The following is an 18,725-nucleotide window of genomic DNA, read 5'->3' on the forward strand; positions in this document are numbered from 1 at the left end:
CACACACTGATATGATTTTTCAGTCCTGCAAGATTCAGATGAGGTGTTGGTATTAAGAGCTAATGTTATGGGGACCTTGCTGTTCAAGTGGGGTCATCACTTCACTAGGGAATGGAAGAGAAGCATCAGACATCACAGTGCAGCAACACAACACACATTAAACTTTGACTCTGCCAGGTGCCTTACCTACGTTGTTAGAGGTATTATAAACACACTTCTCTTTAGGAATTGTAAAGAGGAGAAAGTGATGTAACATATTAAAAGTGATATGTGACCAACCTATATCAGAATTTGAATCCCAGCTGTTTCTGTCACTCACTAAGAAGCCACTGGGGATGCAGCAAGATTAAACACAAACAAAATCCCTTTCTTTAAAAAAAAAAAAATAAGATGAAAATGCCCTTCCTTTCAAGTTCCAGCAGCATTCTAACAATAAATGGGAAAGAAAAACAAACTTATGCTCATTTCACTCAGTAGAAAGTTCTTCTGTAAAATGCACTTAATGTCTGCTGAGACCATAATGCTCACTCACACTTCAACTGATTAAACACATGTCCATTATAAATCCTCATTTGGCTAGAAAAAGAGTCAAATAGCAGTCCTTATATCCACCAGAAGAACCTTTTATTGAAGCTGGCCTACCAGAGTCAAGCACAGAAGTTCACTCCTTAGAAAAATGAAGGATACTTTTTGCCCAAGACAAGGGGGCAAGTTTAGAGAGGATGAAACAGTGTTTCCCACAATACCTGAGGAGCCAGGAGCCAATGGGAACTTACTGCTCCCTGAACTTGCTATTGGGAAGTTCTTTGTGGGAAACAGGAAATTAGGATAAAAAACAAAAACAAACAACAACAACAACAACAACAACAACAAAACCCCACTACTAATAATAATAACCATCTCTAAGTAACAATTAAATTTTATTATTGCTTAAACAATAAATAGACCTGAGTTATTTTTCTAAACCCAATCACTTGATCAGAAGGCCTTGAAACTTGAAATCTCTTATGGTCTCCTGTGATCTAGTCCCACTCAGAAATGACAACATTTAGCTTTAAAACCATGATCTTAGAGCTCAAGCCTGCAGCACTGCCTGCTTGGGCCTATGATTAGTTTCATTAGGCACAGGATAGCACCTATTGGCTACATGGCCCTCCATTTTCATATGGAAGTAATGGAGGCTTTTCCACCTACCTAGAAGCTAAGTTTTGATGGATTTGCCTTCTAAGGCATCAAATATATCCTTTAAGGACTTCTCAACACACTGAAGAAACTCCCGGGCATTCCGCCCTGGGTAGGAGGAGACATTGCAGCCTATCCAGTCGTCATGAACGGCATAACCAATGCCAAAGCCATCAGGGACCACAGGGGCAAAGCCACCAAGGTTCACTGCTGGGCTGCTCAGTGTGCTGGTGGACAGGATGTTGTGGTTTATCCGCTCGTATGCAGGGTCCAGGTAGAGCTCGGGCAGGACAATTCCTTTGGCTGCTGCCAGGTACCGCAGAGCAAACAAGTGCCGGTCAAAGCCCTGGCCTGTCTCGAGACAAAATGGAAAAACAAGAATCTCAGAATATCAGTACTGGAAAGGATCTTGGGCAAACTGGAAAGTAGAAGGGTCTATCTACCTCTTCATGTATATCTCCAGCTCACTAACCTTCATAGCAGCTCATTCCAGAATACTTTTTTTTTTTTTTTAAACTGGGAATTGAAACCAGGGGTGCTTAACCACTGAGTCACATCCCCAGCCATTTAAAATTTTTTTTTTAAATTTTGATACAGGGTATCTCTAAGTTGCTTAGGGTCTCACTAAGTTGCTGAGGCTAGCTTTGAACCTGCAATACTCCTGCCACAGCCTCCCAAGCTGCTGGGAGCTTACAGGTGTGTGCCACTGCACCTAACTTAAATTATTTTTAAAATATATTTTCAGCTGTCAATAGCTGAGCTAAAAATGAGCCTAAAATGAAAAAGCATGGTTTTAAAAATTCTGAATCAATTTAGTCAGTCAAGACGGCATGTGAAGAAAGTCACAGACTCGATATCTTAAGATATAGGGCTACAGGTGTATGTAGCTCAGTGGCAAAATATGTGTTAACATATACAAAGCCCTGGGTTCAATCCCCAGCAACCCCCCACCCCCATCACACACATACAAACCAAAAAACAAGACCAAACTCAAAGTCCAATTCACATGTAAAAAATAAGATTGAGTCAGTAGAACAAAAAGAACAGGATTCTTGGCCAGGGTTCTAATTTTAGCCTTACTACCCATTTTCTCTATGACACTGGGCCAGTGGCCTCAGTTTCCTACCTTTAAAATGGAGAATGAAAAAAATGGGTCTTGGAGGTCCCTTTCAGTTCTAGGACTTTATAGCTACATGAAAAGACTGGAACTCTTCCACATCCTTTCTAGGTTTTGTATTTTATCACAAAGAGTAAAGAAAGAGTAAAGAAAGATGACACTTCAATTTGAGAGCCCACACACTACATCTGAGGTGAAATGAGGGGGAGCTGTGGGCTTAGAAATTCTCAGTTGTTGAAAGGGAGTCTGATAACTAGTAAGTAACAGAAAAAGGAGAATCATGACTCACAGTTGAAAGTGACCTCAAATGAGAAGAAAGCTAGATGTATTTACCCATCCCTACTTAGGATATGAGAACATTCGGATTCCTAGTGGCTGGGCTGGCTTGTCTGACTGTTAGGGTAGGAAAAAAGAAATAATTCTGGGAGTAGCAGGTCAATTAGAACTAGAGATGGGGTAGACATCGGATGTGGGGGATGTTACTGAGTCTTACCCAGGCACAGAGGGCGACAGACATGAAGGCATGCTCCCCACCCCTGCCTCACCCATTGCTGCTTCTTTGGTCAGCTGGCCGTGGTGCCTGGAGCACTCGGCCATCAGCTGCTGAAGCTCGCCAGCACTGTGCTTGGAGGGCTCCCTGACGAAGGCCTCCGAGCACCTCTTTGTGAAGATGGAGGCTGGGCGGATGGTCTCAGTGCGGCCATGTTTGAATGCTGCAGTGCTGCAGGACTCGTAGGTGGCCACTGTCTGCCCATACTGCCGTAGGAAGGCCATCTGGAAGGCCAGCTGGGCCACTGCGTCAGGACTCAACTTCTGCTTCTTCAAGAATTCTTTGCCTCCTCTCTGAAACTGCATACAGTCAATGGTGAGGGTTTTCATGGTAGCATCAAACTTTTCCTTAGCAGCAGTGATGCCAGCCTTTAAGGCATCGTTCAGTTTGAAGTTGAGTTTTTGTACAGTGACAGAAGAGTCGGTATTGGCCGGCCGGCTCTGGGGAGTGATGGCAGGGGCATTAGTGCTGTCTTTAAACACTTCATTGAAAAACCTGAGTACTGCAACCCCATCACCCCAAGCATGCTCAAAGTGGACAGCAGCAGTGCCATCCTTGGCCACAATGAGGTTAAAGGATTTATCAAACCAGCGATTTGTACCATCACCATGTAGCATGGTGTGGGACAAATGGACAAGGTCCTTAATGGGGAAGTCATCTAGGCAAAGGCAGAAGGCAGCAGAGTCCACTTTCCTCAGCGTCTCTTCATTCCCTTCATGTATCAGCTTCTGTCTGAGCTCTGCCCAGACATCTCGGTTCTCACTGGTCAGGTACGCCAGAGGAAACTCAGGCACAGGGCTATTATCTGCGAGAATGTACTTCAGATGTGCCTGGATTTCTGAGGGGCTCACAATGTTCCCATCTTGATCCAGGACATCAAAGACATAGAAATGTCCTTTTCTTAGGACAAGGAGGTGTCTGGCTTGGTCATCAGTAAAGAGTTCATCTCGCCTCAGTTTGGGTAAACGAGTTGAATTGAAAAGTCGAAAATACTGAGACATATCCAGGGGATATGCATTGACCAAGTAGGCCCCATACCAAGACAGAGAGGAAGGCACAAAGCGTATGAGTTTCTTAAAGGCATTTGTGTCACTTTTGGCAGGGTTCAAGTGGAACACTTCTGGCTCCAGAAGGCCAGCCCGGAGTGTCTTCAGAAACCGGATGGCAGAAACAGTCATGTTGGTTGCCCGGGTGAGTTGGTCATTATACTCAGATTTTGGATCAGGATTGAATGCCATAAATGGATTAAAGTTCAGAACAATGGAGTCTCGAGCAGTTAAATACATATCAAACCATGGACCTAAAAAAGAAAAGAAAAAACCCCAAGCATTGAATAGTTAATGCAGTACCTAAAAATAAAATTTAAATAGAAAAAATTCAAGCATAGATAGAGGAAATGACATCAACCTCCAGGGGAGGAATTTCCTGATTACTTTTTTGGCTGTACAGTAATTAATGACACATAAATGGGATTGTATAATGTGTGGTCTTTTGCATCTGGGTTGTTGTTTTTGATAATGATTTTGAGGTGCATCCATGTTGGAGCATATATCAATTCTTTTTAAAAATTTTTTTTAGTTGATGGACATTTATTTATTTATTTATAGGTATGTATGTATGTATGTATGTATGTGGTGCTGAGAATTGAACCCAGTGCCTCACACATGCTAGGCAAGTGCTCTACCACTGAGCCACAACCCCAGCCCCGTATTTCAATTCTTCATTTCATTTTTACTGTTGTTCAATTATTGTTGTTGTTGTTGAGCTACGTTCTTCCATTTTATGGATAAACTACATTTTGTTTAATGGCCATTTAGTTTGTTACCACTTCTTAGCTATAATGAAATATACTGCCTTGGACTTTCATATAGAGGTTTTGGGTAGACATGTGTTACCAATTCTCTTGAGCATATAGCTAGGAGTGGAACTGGCAGGTCATCTGAGTTTCTGCTAAGCCTTTTGAGGAACTGTCAGGGCATTTGCCAAAGCAGCTGCAGCCTTCCCACTAGCTGAATGTGAATATTCCAACTTCCCCACATCCTCACCAACGCTTGTTACTATGTCTTTTTGACTGGAGCCATTCCCATAGGTACGAAGTAGCATATCATTGTGGATCTGATAGACATTCCCCTAATGTTTATTAGTTGCTTTTTCTTCTTCATTCTGTTTCTCCTTTTTGGTTCCTAAAGGGAAAACATGCAGCATGCAGTGACACTCCATGCTGGAACAGAATAGCCAATTCCTACCCCACTCCTTAGTTTTCTCTTGGTTCATCCACTTTCAGGGACAAAATTCATCCTTGATTATCTCCTTAATGGGCAGGGGCACAGAGAGCAGCCTTCACTGTCCTTCTGTGTACAGTATATATTTGCACACTGTCTTTCAGGAAATACTCAAAAAAAAACAATTAGATATAACTATCAGTGCATGTGGATCACTCTAAGCAGCCCTCTGCATTCCTGTGGATGTTTTGCCTTAAAACCTCCAGATGCAATATTTTATCAGAAAAATTTCTTCAAGGGGATTCCTGCTAAGGTTAGCACACATGGATAAACTCCACAAACAAGGACCCTCTTTAACGCTGGAGGAAATAATTTTCACAGGTAAAACACTGGGGAAGGACCAACAGATCCAAGTTTAACCATTTTTTCTTCATTGGCCCATTCATTCCATTCCATTCCTTGAGAGTCAGTGCCAGGTCCTGGTCCAGGGGATTTACAGAATAGGACATAGGATTTGATTCTGAAAAACTCTAGTGAAGTAGACAAAATTAAAATGTAATGCAATGCACTAAAATGATGAAAGATATGGTGGATAAGATATATTTTATTAAAGAAAGCAAATTCATGCCTCTGACTCCCACTTCAACTTTGAATAAAAAAATTTTTAAAAATATATAAACCAATAAAGTCAAGAGAATGAGAAAGAACAAATATTGGAAACCTGAAAGTATTTAGGCAACTGGTAACGACCAAAATAGACTCAAGAAAGCCAGTCTTAAACTGGCAAGACAAAGAAATTATCTGTTATACACAGCAGAACCTGCAGAGCGCTCAGTAATTGGCTGCTTAGATCTTTCTGGTTGAAATACTATTTAATTAGATCACCACCATAACCCAATGCTTCCTGATAGAAGGCTTTTTGTATTCTCTGATTAAAGTGAAATTAGAAGACATAAGTCACAGTTGACCTCTCAAACTTGCTTCCCTTACTCTATTTCCGCCATACTAGCAACCTCCTGGCAGTTTACCTGAAAAACCTTTCCTGAGGAATCTAACTCAAAGACACCACATTAGGAGCATCTCAAAGAAAGAGTTTAGCCAGATCACATCACACCTGTAACCAACAAGCCTCACCCTCATCCACAAAGCTTCCAACAAATTTTTAATATGTCACTCATATCTAAGGTCACAGGAAAGGATTAAGAAGCATCAGAAGAAAGAAAAGAGGCAAAACAAACAAGAGGGGCTGGGGAGATAGCTCAGTTGGTAGAGTGCTTGCCTTGTAAGAACAAGGCCCTGGGTTCAATCCCCAGCACCCAAAAAAAAAAAAAAACCAAACAAGAAAATGGCAACTTGAAGGCAACTGAAGAAAATATTTTTTAAATATTCCAGAGATAATTGTTTAAAAAGAAAACAACATCCTAAGAATAAGAAAAAAGAGCCCTTAGAAATGAAAAACAGGAAAGCAGAAATTTAGAAACTCAAGACTGTAAGATAGAATTTAGCACATCTTCCAGACAGAAGAAGAATAAGAGGTGAAAAAAATATGAGAGAAAAGATAAGAAAATTCGAGGACCAAGCTCAGAAATTCTACAAGTGAATAAGAGTTCCAGAGAGAGAAAACAGAAAAATAGAAGGGAGAAAATCAAAGAAATAAGACAAGAGAATATCCCAGAACTGGGATAAACATGAGTTTTCAGAGTCAAAGAACTCACTGAGTGACCCAGTAAAATGGGTTATAGCTAAACCCATACCACAACACATTATCTGAATTTCAGAATACAGGGGACAAAGAGAAGTTCCTAAAAGCTTCCAGAGACAAAGGAAACAAAGGATCAAGACTCAAAATAACAAAAAACTTAGTAACACTGGAAGGAAAAGACAATGGAGATTGCTTTCTCTCTCTCTCTCTCTCTCTCTCTCTCTCTCTCTCTCTCTCTCTCACAGCATCCTGGATACCATGAGGTGAGTGAGCAGCTTTCCTCTACCAACACCTTTCTGTCATAATGTTTCTGCTTCCATAAAAGCTTACAAGGAATGGAACCAGCTGATCATGGACTAAAATCACACCCAAAATAAATCTTTCCTCCTATTAAAAAAATAAATAAAAGAAAAGAAAATGGAGTACAGACTTCAAAATCTGTGGAAATATTATTTCCAAGCTAGTCAAACAAATTATCACTTAAGTATGAGAACAGTTTTCAAAACTTTTGCTTTCTGTGTTCTGCTTCCACACAGCAAAGGAAATCTGTGTTGTGAGAAAATAAGGGAGATGCTAAGAAAGGAAAATGTGAAATCCAAGAAATGGAATTCCAGCATGAGAAAGAATAAAAGAAGCCTCAACTGAAAAAAAGATCCCAATAGAGTAGCTTCACACAGGCCAAGAGTTCACAGATGCCAGGCAGTGGTACCACCTGTAATCTCAGTGACTAAGGAGGTTGAGGAAGGAGGATCACAAGTTCAAAGATAGCCTCAGCAACCTAGCAAGGCCCTAAGCAACTTAGTGAGACCCTGTCTCAAAATAAAAAATAACAAGGGCTGGGGATCTGACTCAGTGTTTAAGCACCCCTGGGTTCAATCCCTGGTGCCAAAAAATAAAAGAAAAAAACTTCAGAGAAAAAAAAAGTTTGTATAGGAAAGAAAAAACAATCCCAATATACTACATGACTCAGCTAATAATAGTATTTATATGATCGTAATAGTATAAACATGAGATAATGAGTTAACCAAAATTATAAATAACTATACTTGAAAAATGTGGGTCTGAGAAATGTCTACACTTATATGTGTGGGAGGGGATGTAAAACTTTGCTAAATTCAAATCTTTGTAGTTAGATGTCAACAGATAATGCCTAAAACTAAAAGAAAGAAAGAAATTAAGATGCAGTAATATAAGTATACCATTTAGGGACATGTGGGCATATATCAAGGGAATTAAATAGGAAATGAAAGGTGTAAAGTGTGAAAATAAGGGAAGGTCAGGCAATTGCTACTTTTCCTATAAAGCCTTTTGGAACTGTCTGATTCTTTAAACTATGTTGCATGTATAACCTGATACAAATAAAAACTAAGTTAGGAAGTGCTGAAGGAAAAGAGGTGGAAGTAACCAACTTTGAATTAGAGGGGAAAGGACTGAGATGATTTACAGAAAAACTACCCTATCCAGATCTCAAAGGAGAAATTTGCTAGGGAAAAAAAAAAAAATAATGGAGATGGCGTCAGGTCAGTGACATATAATCCCAGAGGGTTGGGAAGCCAAGGCAGAGGACTACAGTGCAGATTCAAGGACAGCCTAGGCAATTTAGTGAAACTCTGTCTAAAATAACATTTTAAAAAAAAGGGGTGTGGATGTAGCTCAGAGGCAGAATGCTCCTGTGTTCAATGCAGTGCAAAAAAAAAAAAAAAAAGAAAGAAAGAAAGAAATGGAAACAGGGGAAGAACATGGATAAAGGGCATTGAAGGGTGAAAGACTCATAGGTTCAGGGGAGCACACAGAGTTCAGACTGTTGAAGCGTGGAGTGTATCAGGAGGAGGCATGAGAGGGCAGTTAGGTCAGCTTGTGGGGTACCTAGGATCACAGGAAGAAGTTGCAGGACCTAATCCTGCATCCTTTGCAGACAATCCTTGATTGGACCCCACCAATAGAGAGGGCAAGCCACCGCTGAAGAGCCAGGACCCAGTCAGTCCTTAGAGGAGGCGTTCCCACAACCTTAACATCTGCTTCAGGAAGTGGGGTGGGCCAAACCTTCGATGCTGGTCTCACTAAAAATATGTCTGAGACAAAAATGGCAGAGAGGATTCCTTGTTTCCCACCTACCAGAAATGTAGCTCGTGTGTTTATTCTGTTTGTCCTGAGCCACCAACTGCTTGTGCAGTTCTTTTCCAGTTCCATTCTCAAAACTCATACAAAATTGTTCTGTTTTCCTGAAATGTTCAAGAAAAGACAGAATTAAACCATGGTAGGAAATACACAATTTTTAGGTCATGGTCAAGAACTTATAGAGGGGGCTGTGAATCCCCCAACAGCATATCCCTACAAACTGGGAAGGAGGTCAGAAGGTACCTCTCTGAACACAACAGAAATCAATCTAAAATGGAAAAATCTAGGATATCAGGAAGCTTAATCAATATTTCACAGAACAATCTATACTCCAGGAAGCAATTTGGCATGGAGAAAAGTATATAAGCTTTTGAGTAAAAAAATAGCTAAGTTTGATTTCTGGCTCTGTCACTTTTAACTGTGTGACTCTGGACAAGTTATACATTCTTTCTGAGTCTCAGTTTCTTGATGTGTAAAAAAGAGATAATAAAACCACTGTACAAGATTAAAAATATATACAGTCTAAAATATAATACTCACTTTGTAACTAGTAACTGTTAATTTATTACTGTATTGAAACTTCTAGTGACTAACAAGGAATTTTTTTCTTAATTTCAAAGTTTGGTTATTTTAATGCAATTTCACAGTTCAAGGTAATAAGGGTAAATTAAGTGATTCATTTCCATCCTGAAAAGAACACTAACAGTTCCTTCACAAGGAATATTTAAAAGCAAGGGCCTTGATTATAGACAATTTCTGTTTCTCTCACTGCCCAATGAAGGACTGATTCAAACAGCAATGCCCGTTTTCAGTACAAAAAATTGTCATTTGGAAAAAAGCACTGAACCACACAAGGCTATCAGAGCTTAATGCAATCTACTTTTTGGCAATATCTGATGTTATTTTTGAATTCTTCACTGTATTAGTTTCCTAGGATTGCCATAACAAACTATCACAAACTGGGTGGGGCTTAAAACAACAGCAGTTTATTCTCTCATAGTTCTGGAGGCTTAAAGTACAAAATCCAGGCATCAATAGGATTGTATCTCTCTGAAGACTCTAGGAGAAAATCTATTCCATTCTTAGCTTCTGGTGATACCAGCAATCTTGGCTCTCCTTGGCTTATTGATACAATGCTCTAATCTCTGTCTTCATTCTCATATGGCCATCTCTTCTTTTTAATATTTTTTTAGTTGTATATGGACACAACACCTTTATTTATTTTTATGTGATGCTAAGGATCAAACCCAGTGCCTCACATGTGCTAGGAAAGCGCTCTGCCACTGAGCTACAACTCCTGCCCCTCATATGGCTCTTTATGTCTCTTTTAATCTTCTTATAAGAACATGAGTTGTATTGGGCGTGGTGGCACATGCCTGTAATCCCAATGACTTGGGAGGCTGAGACAAGTTCGAGGCCAGCCTCAGCTAAAGCGAGGCCCTAAGCAACTTAGTGTCTCAAAATTAAAAATAAGGACTGGGGATATAACTCAGTGGTTAAGGCCCTCTGGGTTCAATCCCTGGTACAAAAAAAAAAAAAGGACCTACTCTGCTTCAGTAGGATGATATAGGACTTCATCTTTAACTAATTACATCTACAACAACCCTATTTCCAAATACGGTCACATGCTGAGATTCTGAAAAGGGCACAGATTTGGAAGTCACACTATCCAACCCCATAAACATGCTCAACAAGCAGACCTCTGGTGAACCATATGGTTCTCAATGGACCTCCCTACCAAGAATACATGCCCTCTGCAAAGGTACATTTGTCAAGACCAAGTACAAGGACAGCATTACAGCTTATAAACCACCTGTTGAGGCAGGTTAGAGGGACTCTCACTTCAGGGGTTGCTCAGTCCTTTGTGAATGAAAATCTTTTCCTGGACTTGCAAATGTATAAGCTAGGTTCCAGGTTCTGGAGATCCAATCAAGTCACAGACATTCCCTGAGGCTTGGTCCACCATTACTTGCCAGCCTCTCTGGAACCACCCAACCATGGTCATTTGGAGTAGTCAGCTTTTACCTGAACTGGCCATCATCCAGGAGAGGTTTCTGTGCACTCAGGTATCTTCTAATGGTGTCTTCAAGTTTAGGTATGGGCAGCCTGGAGAGAAAGCAAGGTCAGCATGAGGCAGACAATGTGTAGAAGAGGTTAATTAGCTTCACAAGGCAAATGAGTAAGTTGATTATTAATGTTATCAATGATAACTCCACATTTTAGTAAAAAAAAATTTTTTTAATACTGATTGAACTCAGGGGTGTATTATATGAACCACACCCCCCACAGTTCCTTTATTTTTTTGAGACAGGATCTTGCTAAGTTGCCAACACTGGCCTCAAACTTGCAATCCTCCTGCACAGGTTCCCAAGTAGCTGAGATTACAGTTGTGCATCACCATATCCTGCTTTATTTTTTGAGACAGGATTTGGCTAAGTTGTCCAGGCTGCCCTCTAACTTGAGATCCTCTTGTCTCAGCCTCCCCAAAAATCTGTTATTGTTTGTTTATTTATTTATTTATTTATTTAGATACCAGTGTTGACCTCAGGAGCACTTAACTACTGAGTCACATCCCCGACCCTCTTTAAAAAAATTTAAATTTTGAGACAAGGTCTTGCTAAGTTGCTTGGGCCTTACTAAGTTGGTGAGTCTGGCCTCAAACTTGAGATCCTCCTACATCAGTCTCCCAAGTCGTTGGGATTATAGGCATGTGCCATTGCACCTAGCTGTTATAATTTTTTAAAAGAAGTTACTTTTCATCTCTGGTGAATTTTTTTCTCAGTAAGAGGGAGGAACTGAAAGGGAAGGTCTCTAAGGGCCCTCTCCAGCTCTGTGACCTCAATCAATCTCAGGAGTCACATTTATTTCTGCCCTTGCAAGGCAGCAGCACCACCTGGTGGTCCAGAGCGCCAACTCTGGCCTCAGGGATCACAGTTATGTGACCGTGGGCACATGCCCACCTTGTACCATGTCTCCTCATCTATAAAAAGGGGATAATATGCATATGTACCTTTTAGGATTCTGCACAGGTTAAATGCCACAATGCTTATCAATGATTTAAAAGTGTGCCTAGCACATAGTAAACACTCAATAAATTAGTCAGTCCTCAAGACCTGTAAATCCAAATCCTGCCACTAGTCTTTTCACTTCCTTAGGAAAATAGCTCATCATCTCCCCTCAGTGCCTAGGATAGCACTTCCTCATTTCTGTTGTTGGGCTATCTGACATCCATCCTCCTAGGTTTCTGGTAACAGTACCCTGTTTTTCTGGAAACAAATCTTTCCTACTCAGTACCAGTGGTTCTAGTGGAACTGACTACCCCAAAGTCCCAGGGATGAGCTTACAGCTTACTGGTTCGGGACTGATAAGACCCAGTGAGAACCAATCAGTCTTAATTATGGGACTCTTTTGAAACTCCCAAGAAGGGGAATTATTAGCTTAGCTATGCCTTATGTGCTGGCTGAACTCCGTCACCAGGAGGAGCAAATCTGTTTGAGAATGGTGTTATACCAATGACGAGCTCATCAGGAAGGCAAAACAGGGTCCAGATGACATCCTCCATTGTGTATTTTTCAGGACTGTGAGTTCATATGCTAAAGTCAGTTTGAACTGAAATTTCTATAACTTGCTACTACAAAGATCCTCACTGTAACAATTTCCTTTTCAGTAAGTGTTCAGAAACCATTTTTCCAGTTAACACTTATTCTCTTGAAAAAGTGAGATGTGAGAGCAGGTCCAGTCTCTATGCCCCACCCTGCTTCCTTCAGATTCTTCAAAGAACACACCAAGTGATTTTATGTGTGCACTGCAGTTCCTGTGATGTAATTTAATAGGCCTTGAAAGAAGTAGCACCCGGGTCTAAAGAGAGGTATATGGCAGTTCCATCTTAACCACACGGGTGTTCCTTCTCCACCCACTCCCACTGAAGAGGCACTTGCTGTAATAAAGAGGGAAGTAAGCGCTACACTGGTCTATCTCCTGTGTAAGTTACTCTGTCACCTACTCTCATTCCTCAATCCGCTTCTGAGCAGTAGGGATTTTAGGGTTTCTCCTGTAAGAGCATAGCTAACAAGCCTTCCCTGCACCTACAGGATCTAGTTATAGTGGGATAGTGTTCACACAGTTGCTTGGGGGATAAAATTTATTCTACAAGTCAAATGATCAGTTTGAAAGGCATGCCTGTGGGGCCCAAAACATTACTGTTTCTACCTGTGTTATTCTCCACGCTCTGGAATCTCTGCCTCTTCTGCCTCCCACATGAATTCTAGAGAACCTGCCCATTATGTCTTGAACACCAATCATCACCAAAAGTGATTAGCAATTAAAAGAAAAACAACAGATGACTGACATTTATTGTGCATCAATTATAGACGTAACACTGTGCCTAATAATGGGCTCCTTTCGCCCCCACACACCCCATGGCCAACTCCAATAACTTAAGGCCTAAATAGTGATTCTTTCCTTTGGGCTGGACCTACCATAAACCTTTCCAAATTTCTCATCACATCACAGATTTCAGTTTTCTGTCCCTTGGTATGTGCCCCTCTGTCCTTTTCTCATTACTCTCACTTGGTGAATTTCAGATTCCAGTTCAAGTGCCACTTTCTCTGTGAAACTTCCCTCACTCACCCAGGCTCTAAGTCACTCACACTTCTATGCTCACACAACACAATGGCTCCCTTTTGCCGTTTGTTTTACTTGTGAATGTCCACCGAGTACTTACTATGTGCCAGACTAAGCACAAAGTGCTTTGTTTTTTCTGTACTGGAGATTGAACTATGAAGTGTTTTACCACTCAACTACACCCCAGCTCTTTAAAAAAAAAAAAAAAAAATTTTAAAAAAATTTTGAGACAGAGCCTCATTAAGTTGCTGACGCTGGTGTCAAGCTTTCCATTCTCCTGTCTCAGTCTCCCAAATTGCTGAGATTGCAGGCATGCACCACAAGACCCGGCCAAGTGCTTTATATCAGGGGGTTTGGTTTTAACTACCCAGAGAGGAAGGTAATATTAACATTCCCACGTTTAGGTAATGCGGCTTGCTGCTGGTCATGCAACCAGTAAAAAGTAGAACTGGGATTAATAATCAGGTCTGAGTGGTGCAAGCCTGTAATCCCAGTGACTTGGGAGGGTGAGACAAGAAGATTACAAGTTCAAAGTCAACCTCAGCAACTTAGTGAGGTCCTGTCTTAAAAAAAAAAGGTGGGGGGGTGCCTAGGGATGTAACTCGTTCAATCCCTGGAACCACAAAATGATAAATAAATAAACAAACAAACAGGTCTGACTCCTGTCTCATTATTTTAAGGACCATAAGATGTCATTTCCCTCTTATCACATTATAACAATGTTCACATATCAGTATTTATCTCCTCCACTATGTCATAAGTGCCTTCCCATCCCTGATGGACCTCCAATCCACACCAATAAATATTTATCAAATTCGTGTGAATGAGGTCAGGTAGATCCATCCTTGGTCTCCTCAGGACTTACTATTTCATAGTCCCAGGTTATATAAATAACCCCTTAAAAAATATACCCCTGAACTATACACCTAAAAGTGGTTAAGATGGTAAATTTTATGTTATGCATATTTTACCACACTCACAAAAACAAACAAACAAACAATAAGAAAATCATAGTGGGAGGGATTCTAGTAAAGAGTCCAAGGCTACCAGGTTAAAAAGCACCTTTAATAAGAGAACTGGCAGATAAAGAGGAGGGAGTAATCATACTTCCTTATCTCTTGTACCTTATTTCAGTATTATGCTTGCAACAGAGAACTGTGTGTTACCATTCACAGGTGACTGTCACTAAGTTAGTTGAATTGCCCAAAATTATAGCTAGAGTTGCAGATATAAAATCTGATATAAAAATCTGCAACTAAGTTCTACCAGACTTGAAAAGGAGGGCTCTTCACCAAGTCTGACATCAACATGAATGTCAAAGATAAAACATTTTACTAACCCAGAATCTCTGAAGGAATTTTATCTCTCATCTAACTCCCACTTTATAGAAATTGGTTGCTTAATGGGTGGTGAGCATTATGGTTTGTTCTTACGGATTCTTACAGATTTTTGTGCTGTGAATGGCCTTGGAGTAAATGATCTTAAATATTCTTTATAGCTTTCCAATTCTGATATACAGAAAATCCTTCTGATCTTAAACCTGGGTGGGGCTGCGGCCTGGGCCTGCCTGAAAGCCAATGACCATGACTTTGTGTTTGGCAAGTGAAGACAGGTCTATCGGTCCTGACCTTTCCTCCACATACAGGCACAGCTCAGACAAACAGGCTAACAAGGAGGAGGCAGGTCCCAGACTTATCTCTCAGGCATACAGACCCAGTTTTCTTTCTTCTCCCTCCTATAGTTCAGATAATCTCATTTTAGTTTGTCTTAGAGATTTGCATAGTGTTATTTCAGGAGAATCGCCTTTGGATGATCTTCCTGAGAATGCAGGGTGGGCAATGATGCTGGGTTAAACATAACTCTTGAATATAGAGAAAAACAGTAACCTGGTGGCTGGGGACACTGCCTGCACTATAATGCTGTTCTTTTCCTGGGGAGGGAGTACTGGTCCCTGGCTTGGGGGATTCCTGATGACAGTTTAGTGAGAAAGAAAGATTTCTGAAACAAATTGGGAACTTGGCTCCAGGAACTAAATGGTGAGTGAGTAAAGAAGACAGTTTAGGTTTAGTTTCAGATTGTGAAGGAATTTTCTAATATCAGAGAAGGAGACCTGGCAAATCAGGAAGGCTGGGAGTTCAAAGACTGGAAAAACTGGAAGCTGGGAAGTGCTGGGTAAGGGAGGGGGTCAGAAAGACTTATTAGGGTTGTTTTTATAGGGGAAGTAGATTTTGAGTGTTCCATATTTCAGAAGGTGGGGATAGCCTATGGTGAAGAGCAGTGAAAATTTGGGAGAGTCCTGGATCTAATTTGAAAAAGATGGAGTCTTGGAGGGGCATTGAGGACCGTTTCAAGAATCCTGTGAGGGTGGCCTGAAGGTGCAGGGAGCAATGTGAGTAAGGGAGGATATTTTAGGGAGAGGAACTCTAAAAGGGAGGGATACTGAGAAGGCTCTGGGGTGGGGGTGAAAAGTTTCCAGGTGAAGACTAGACTCAGAAGTTAGGATGTGCATGATGCAGTTATGGTTGAAGGTAAGGGTGAACATGCCAGTGTATTGTGGAGACTAATGGGGTGTTAAAAGAGCAGGATACTGGAAGAATGAGGAGTGGGACTGAAAGTTCTGGGTAATGGGTTAAGAAGGTGGAACACTGGGACAAGTTGAGGAAGGGTAACTACAGTATTACTATTATCAGAAATTGGCTACCTACATTCCAGGCAGGAATGCTCGGCTTTCATTAGGTACCCCTAGTTTGGAAGGATTAGGGTGTTTTTGGAGATAAAAAAGCAGGATCAGTTTCAGGGAGAAAGGTGAGGGCGTCAGAATATATGGTTGGAAGTTAGGTTAATGGAGAGGGAATTCGAGAAGGGCTCAAGATAATCTGTGCATGGGAGGATTTTGGAAGAGAACTGGGGTTCCTGGACTGCAGATTCTGAAAGTCATAGGAGTTCGAGAATGGGGAATATGGCTGCCTCCAAGGTAGGGGTGTGACGGTGGAAGCCAGTTCAGCTTCGGAAGTCCTGAAGTGAATGGAGTCGCGCTGGGGTCGATCCTGGGCTGGCGGGGAAGGGGCTCACCTGGGCAGACTGTCCTGGTAGTGCATGGTGGGTACGATGCTGTGCTGCAGGTACTGGCCAGGCCCACTGTCAGCACTGAGGGACCGACAGGGGGCTCCAGGGCCAATAGCAGGGCCCCGGGGCCAGACGCGTAGCAGCAGGCGGGGCACCATGGTTCTGGGCGGCGAGAACGCAGAGGTGAAGGAATTCTGGTACGAGGAAAAGGCCGCTGCCCTCTGAGCTGAGGACGCAGCGTCAAGAACTCGTTGTCCAGCTTGTCTCCGCCCCAGGGTCACTTCCTGCCTACGGCTCCGCCCACAGAGCCCGCCCACTGGTGGGCCCCGCCCACAGCCGAGCCCCGCCTGCCAGGGCCGGAAGGGGCTGGAACCTCGAGACAGCGGGTCTTTCTTCCCATCCTGGAGGCGTTGTACGGAGCTCCTAGATTACCCTTTTGTCCTTTTATGGAGCAAGATAGAAATGCGAGCTGGAGAAAAAGAAACGCCGAAATAGAGTTTTGCGATTCATTAGCGTACATTGATCAAGGCTCGGTCCCTGGAAGACTGTGGACATTTTAACCATCTATGTCTTCATTAAGTAGAGATCCTGATCAACGCACCCCTCCCACGATTGTAGCTTTTTTTTTTTTTTTTTAAAAACAACAACTACATTTATTTCGCCAAAACAATTCGGTATGTAAGGTGTGTGGTGCTTGTAATGGAAAACGGTGGCGACTGTTCCTATAGTCACTAGTAATCCGTGGCGTTTGCCCCGCTGAAGATCTTTAACAGGTAGTGATTCTTAACACTGCTCAGCTGCCTTGCAAGCTCCGCTGAGCTGGTATTGCGGGGTGGAGGGGATGTACAGGAGCCGGAAACTGTGAAACCTCATCAGTGCAGAAAGCCCTTTAGAGCCGAAGAGCCTCTGCAATGAACATTCTCAGCTTCAACAATTCCAAAGAAAAGTGGCTTGTTGCTAAGACGAAACTCTTGTCCTTTAGCTCTAGGGACTCTTCCTGTTTCAGTCGACCGCAGGAGGCTGCCTGTCACCACTTATTGCCCTCAACCCTTCTTCCAAGTATGACTTGAAGATTCCACAACTTGCATATAGATCCACCATCCCTCATCCATCACAAAACAACCGCAAAACAGCAACAAAAACCCCACCCCGGTCCCTGATCTCAGTTGTAGCTGAAGGATTAAATAGGCTCTACTCCCATTTTACAGAAGGGAGGTATCAAAAAGCATAGAACTAGGCTGTCTGGCTTGAGGCACGACAGAATTCCATTCTGGGAACACAATCTTCCTTTAGCTCCAGCTCTCAGTCAGGACCCTGTGGGTTTGAAGCAGCCAAGTACATTCTGTTCCTTCCATAAGGGCCAGGCAGAGTCAGGGGCTGGAGTATATCCAAAAGAGCACTGGATTGGGAGTCAAGAGACCTGAGGTTCCGTCTCAGCTCTGTCCTTATCTATTGAGGTGATCACTACTTGAACAGGAAGATCACTAACCAGTTCTGACACTCATTCAATGGTAATTACAAGCTGAAGAACTAAGCATGAAACTTAAGTATCCTGAGTATCTAATTCTCCTCCCTCGAGGAGAGAACAGATTCAACTAGCCCTAGTCCAAAACAACAGGGCCATTTGCCTGTAGAGCATAGTATCAGAAGGAGAATATAAAATCCCTAAAAGATCAATTACCCTCAAATCCTAAGTTTTCAGAGCCTTGAAACTTAAGGCAAATATCTGGATCTGGGTAGAGCTTGGGGGATCAGAGGACAAGGAAGAAATATTGAACTAGTGGAAGAGCAGTGGTTCAGTTCTAAAGACAGAGGACCAAGGGAGAGTGCCTATCCAATCTAATGACCAAGAGGGGCACAAGAGCCTCTGTAGGTGTTGACCAACAGGAACAAATCTATCCCCCAGGCTGGCGTCCAAGGTCTCCTGAATTCTGGCTGCCACCTGCTTCTCCATCTCCCACATTATCACCTGAAGCACTCTGCTCTGTAGTAACACTGAACTACTCATTATCCCCACCCCTTGTCCTCACTCCTTGCCTTTAAAAAAAAAAAAAAAAAAAAAAAAAAAAGCTGTCTCACTGCCTAGAATGTTCTTTCCATGCACCTCTGCCTTGTAAACTTTTTTTTTTTTTTTTGAGACAGGGT

The 18,725-nt window shown here is 42.0% G+C and overlaps 1 protein-coding gene across 1 annotated transcript; it reads right to left on the minus strand.

Moving 5' to 3' along the window:
* Window positions 1–607: 607 nt before the first annotated feature.
* On the minus strand, window positions 608–16,845 carry Cpt2 (carnitine palmitoyltransferase 2). The gene is made up of 5 exons (XM_047523012.1): window positions 16,587–16,845; window positions 10,917–10,997; window positions 8,889–8,995; window positions 2,845–4,149; window positions 608–1,533 (listed from the first exon to the last, which is right to left on the minus strand). The coding sequence occupies exons 1-5, from the start codon at window positions 16,736–16,738 to the stop codon at window positions 1,202–1,204; spliced, it is 1,977 nt and encodes a 658-aa protein (XP_047378968.1). The 5' UTR covers window positions 16,739–16,845; the 3' UTR covers window positions 608–1,201.
* Window positions 16,846–18,725: the final 1,880 nt, after the last annotated feature.

Source organism: Sciurus carolinensis, chromosome 1 (assembly GCF_902686445.1).
Source record: "Sciurus carolinensis chromosome 1, mSciCar1.2, whole genome shotgun sequence".
Classification (NCBI taxonomy): domain Eukaryota; kingdom Metazoa; phylum Chordata; class Mammalia; order Rodentia; family Sciuridae; genus Sciurus; species Sciurus carolinensis.

What these genes read in the sequence shown, in the direction of transcription:
- Cpt2 (XM_047523012.1), bottom strand. Translation starts at nt 16,738, where the DNA reads ATGGTGCCCCGCCTGCTGCTACGCGTCTGGCCCCGGGGCCCTGCTATT. An exon ending in ACACACGAGCTACATTTCTG is followed by an intron (nt 4,150 to 8,888) that starts GTAGGTGGGAAA and finishes TTTCTTTTTTAG; the next exon opens with GTCCATGGTTTGATATGTAT. An exon ending in GACCAAAGAAGCAGCAATGG is followed by an intron (nt 1,534 to 2,844) that starts GTGAGGCAGGGG and finishes GTCTCGAGACAG; the next exon opens with GCCAGGGCTTTGACCGGCAC.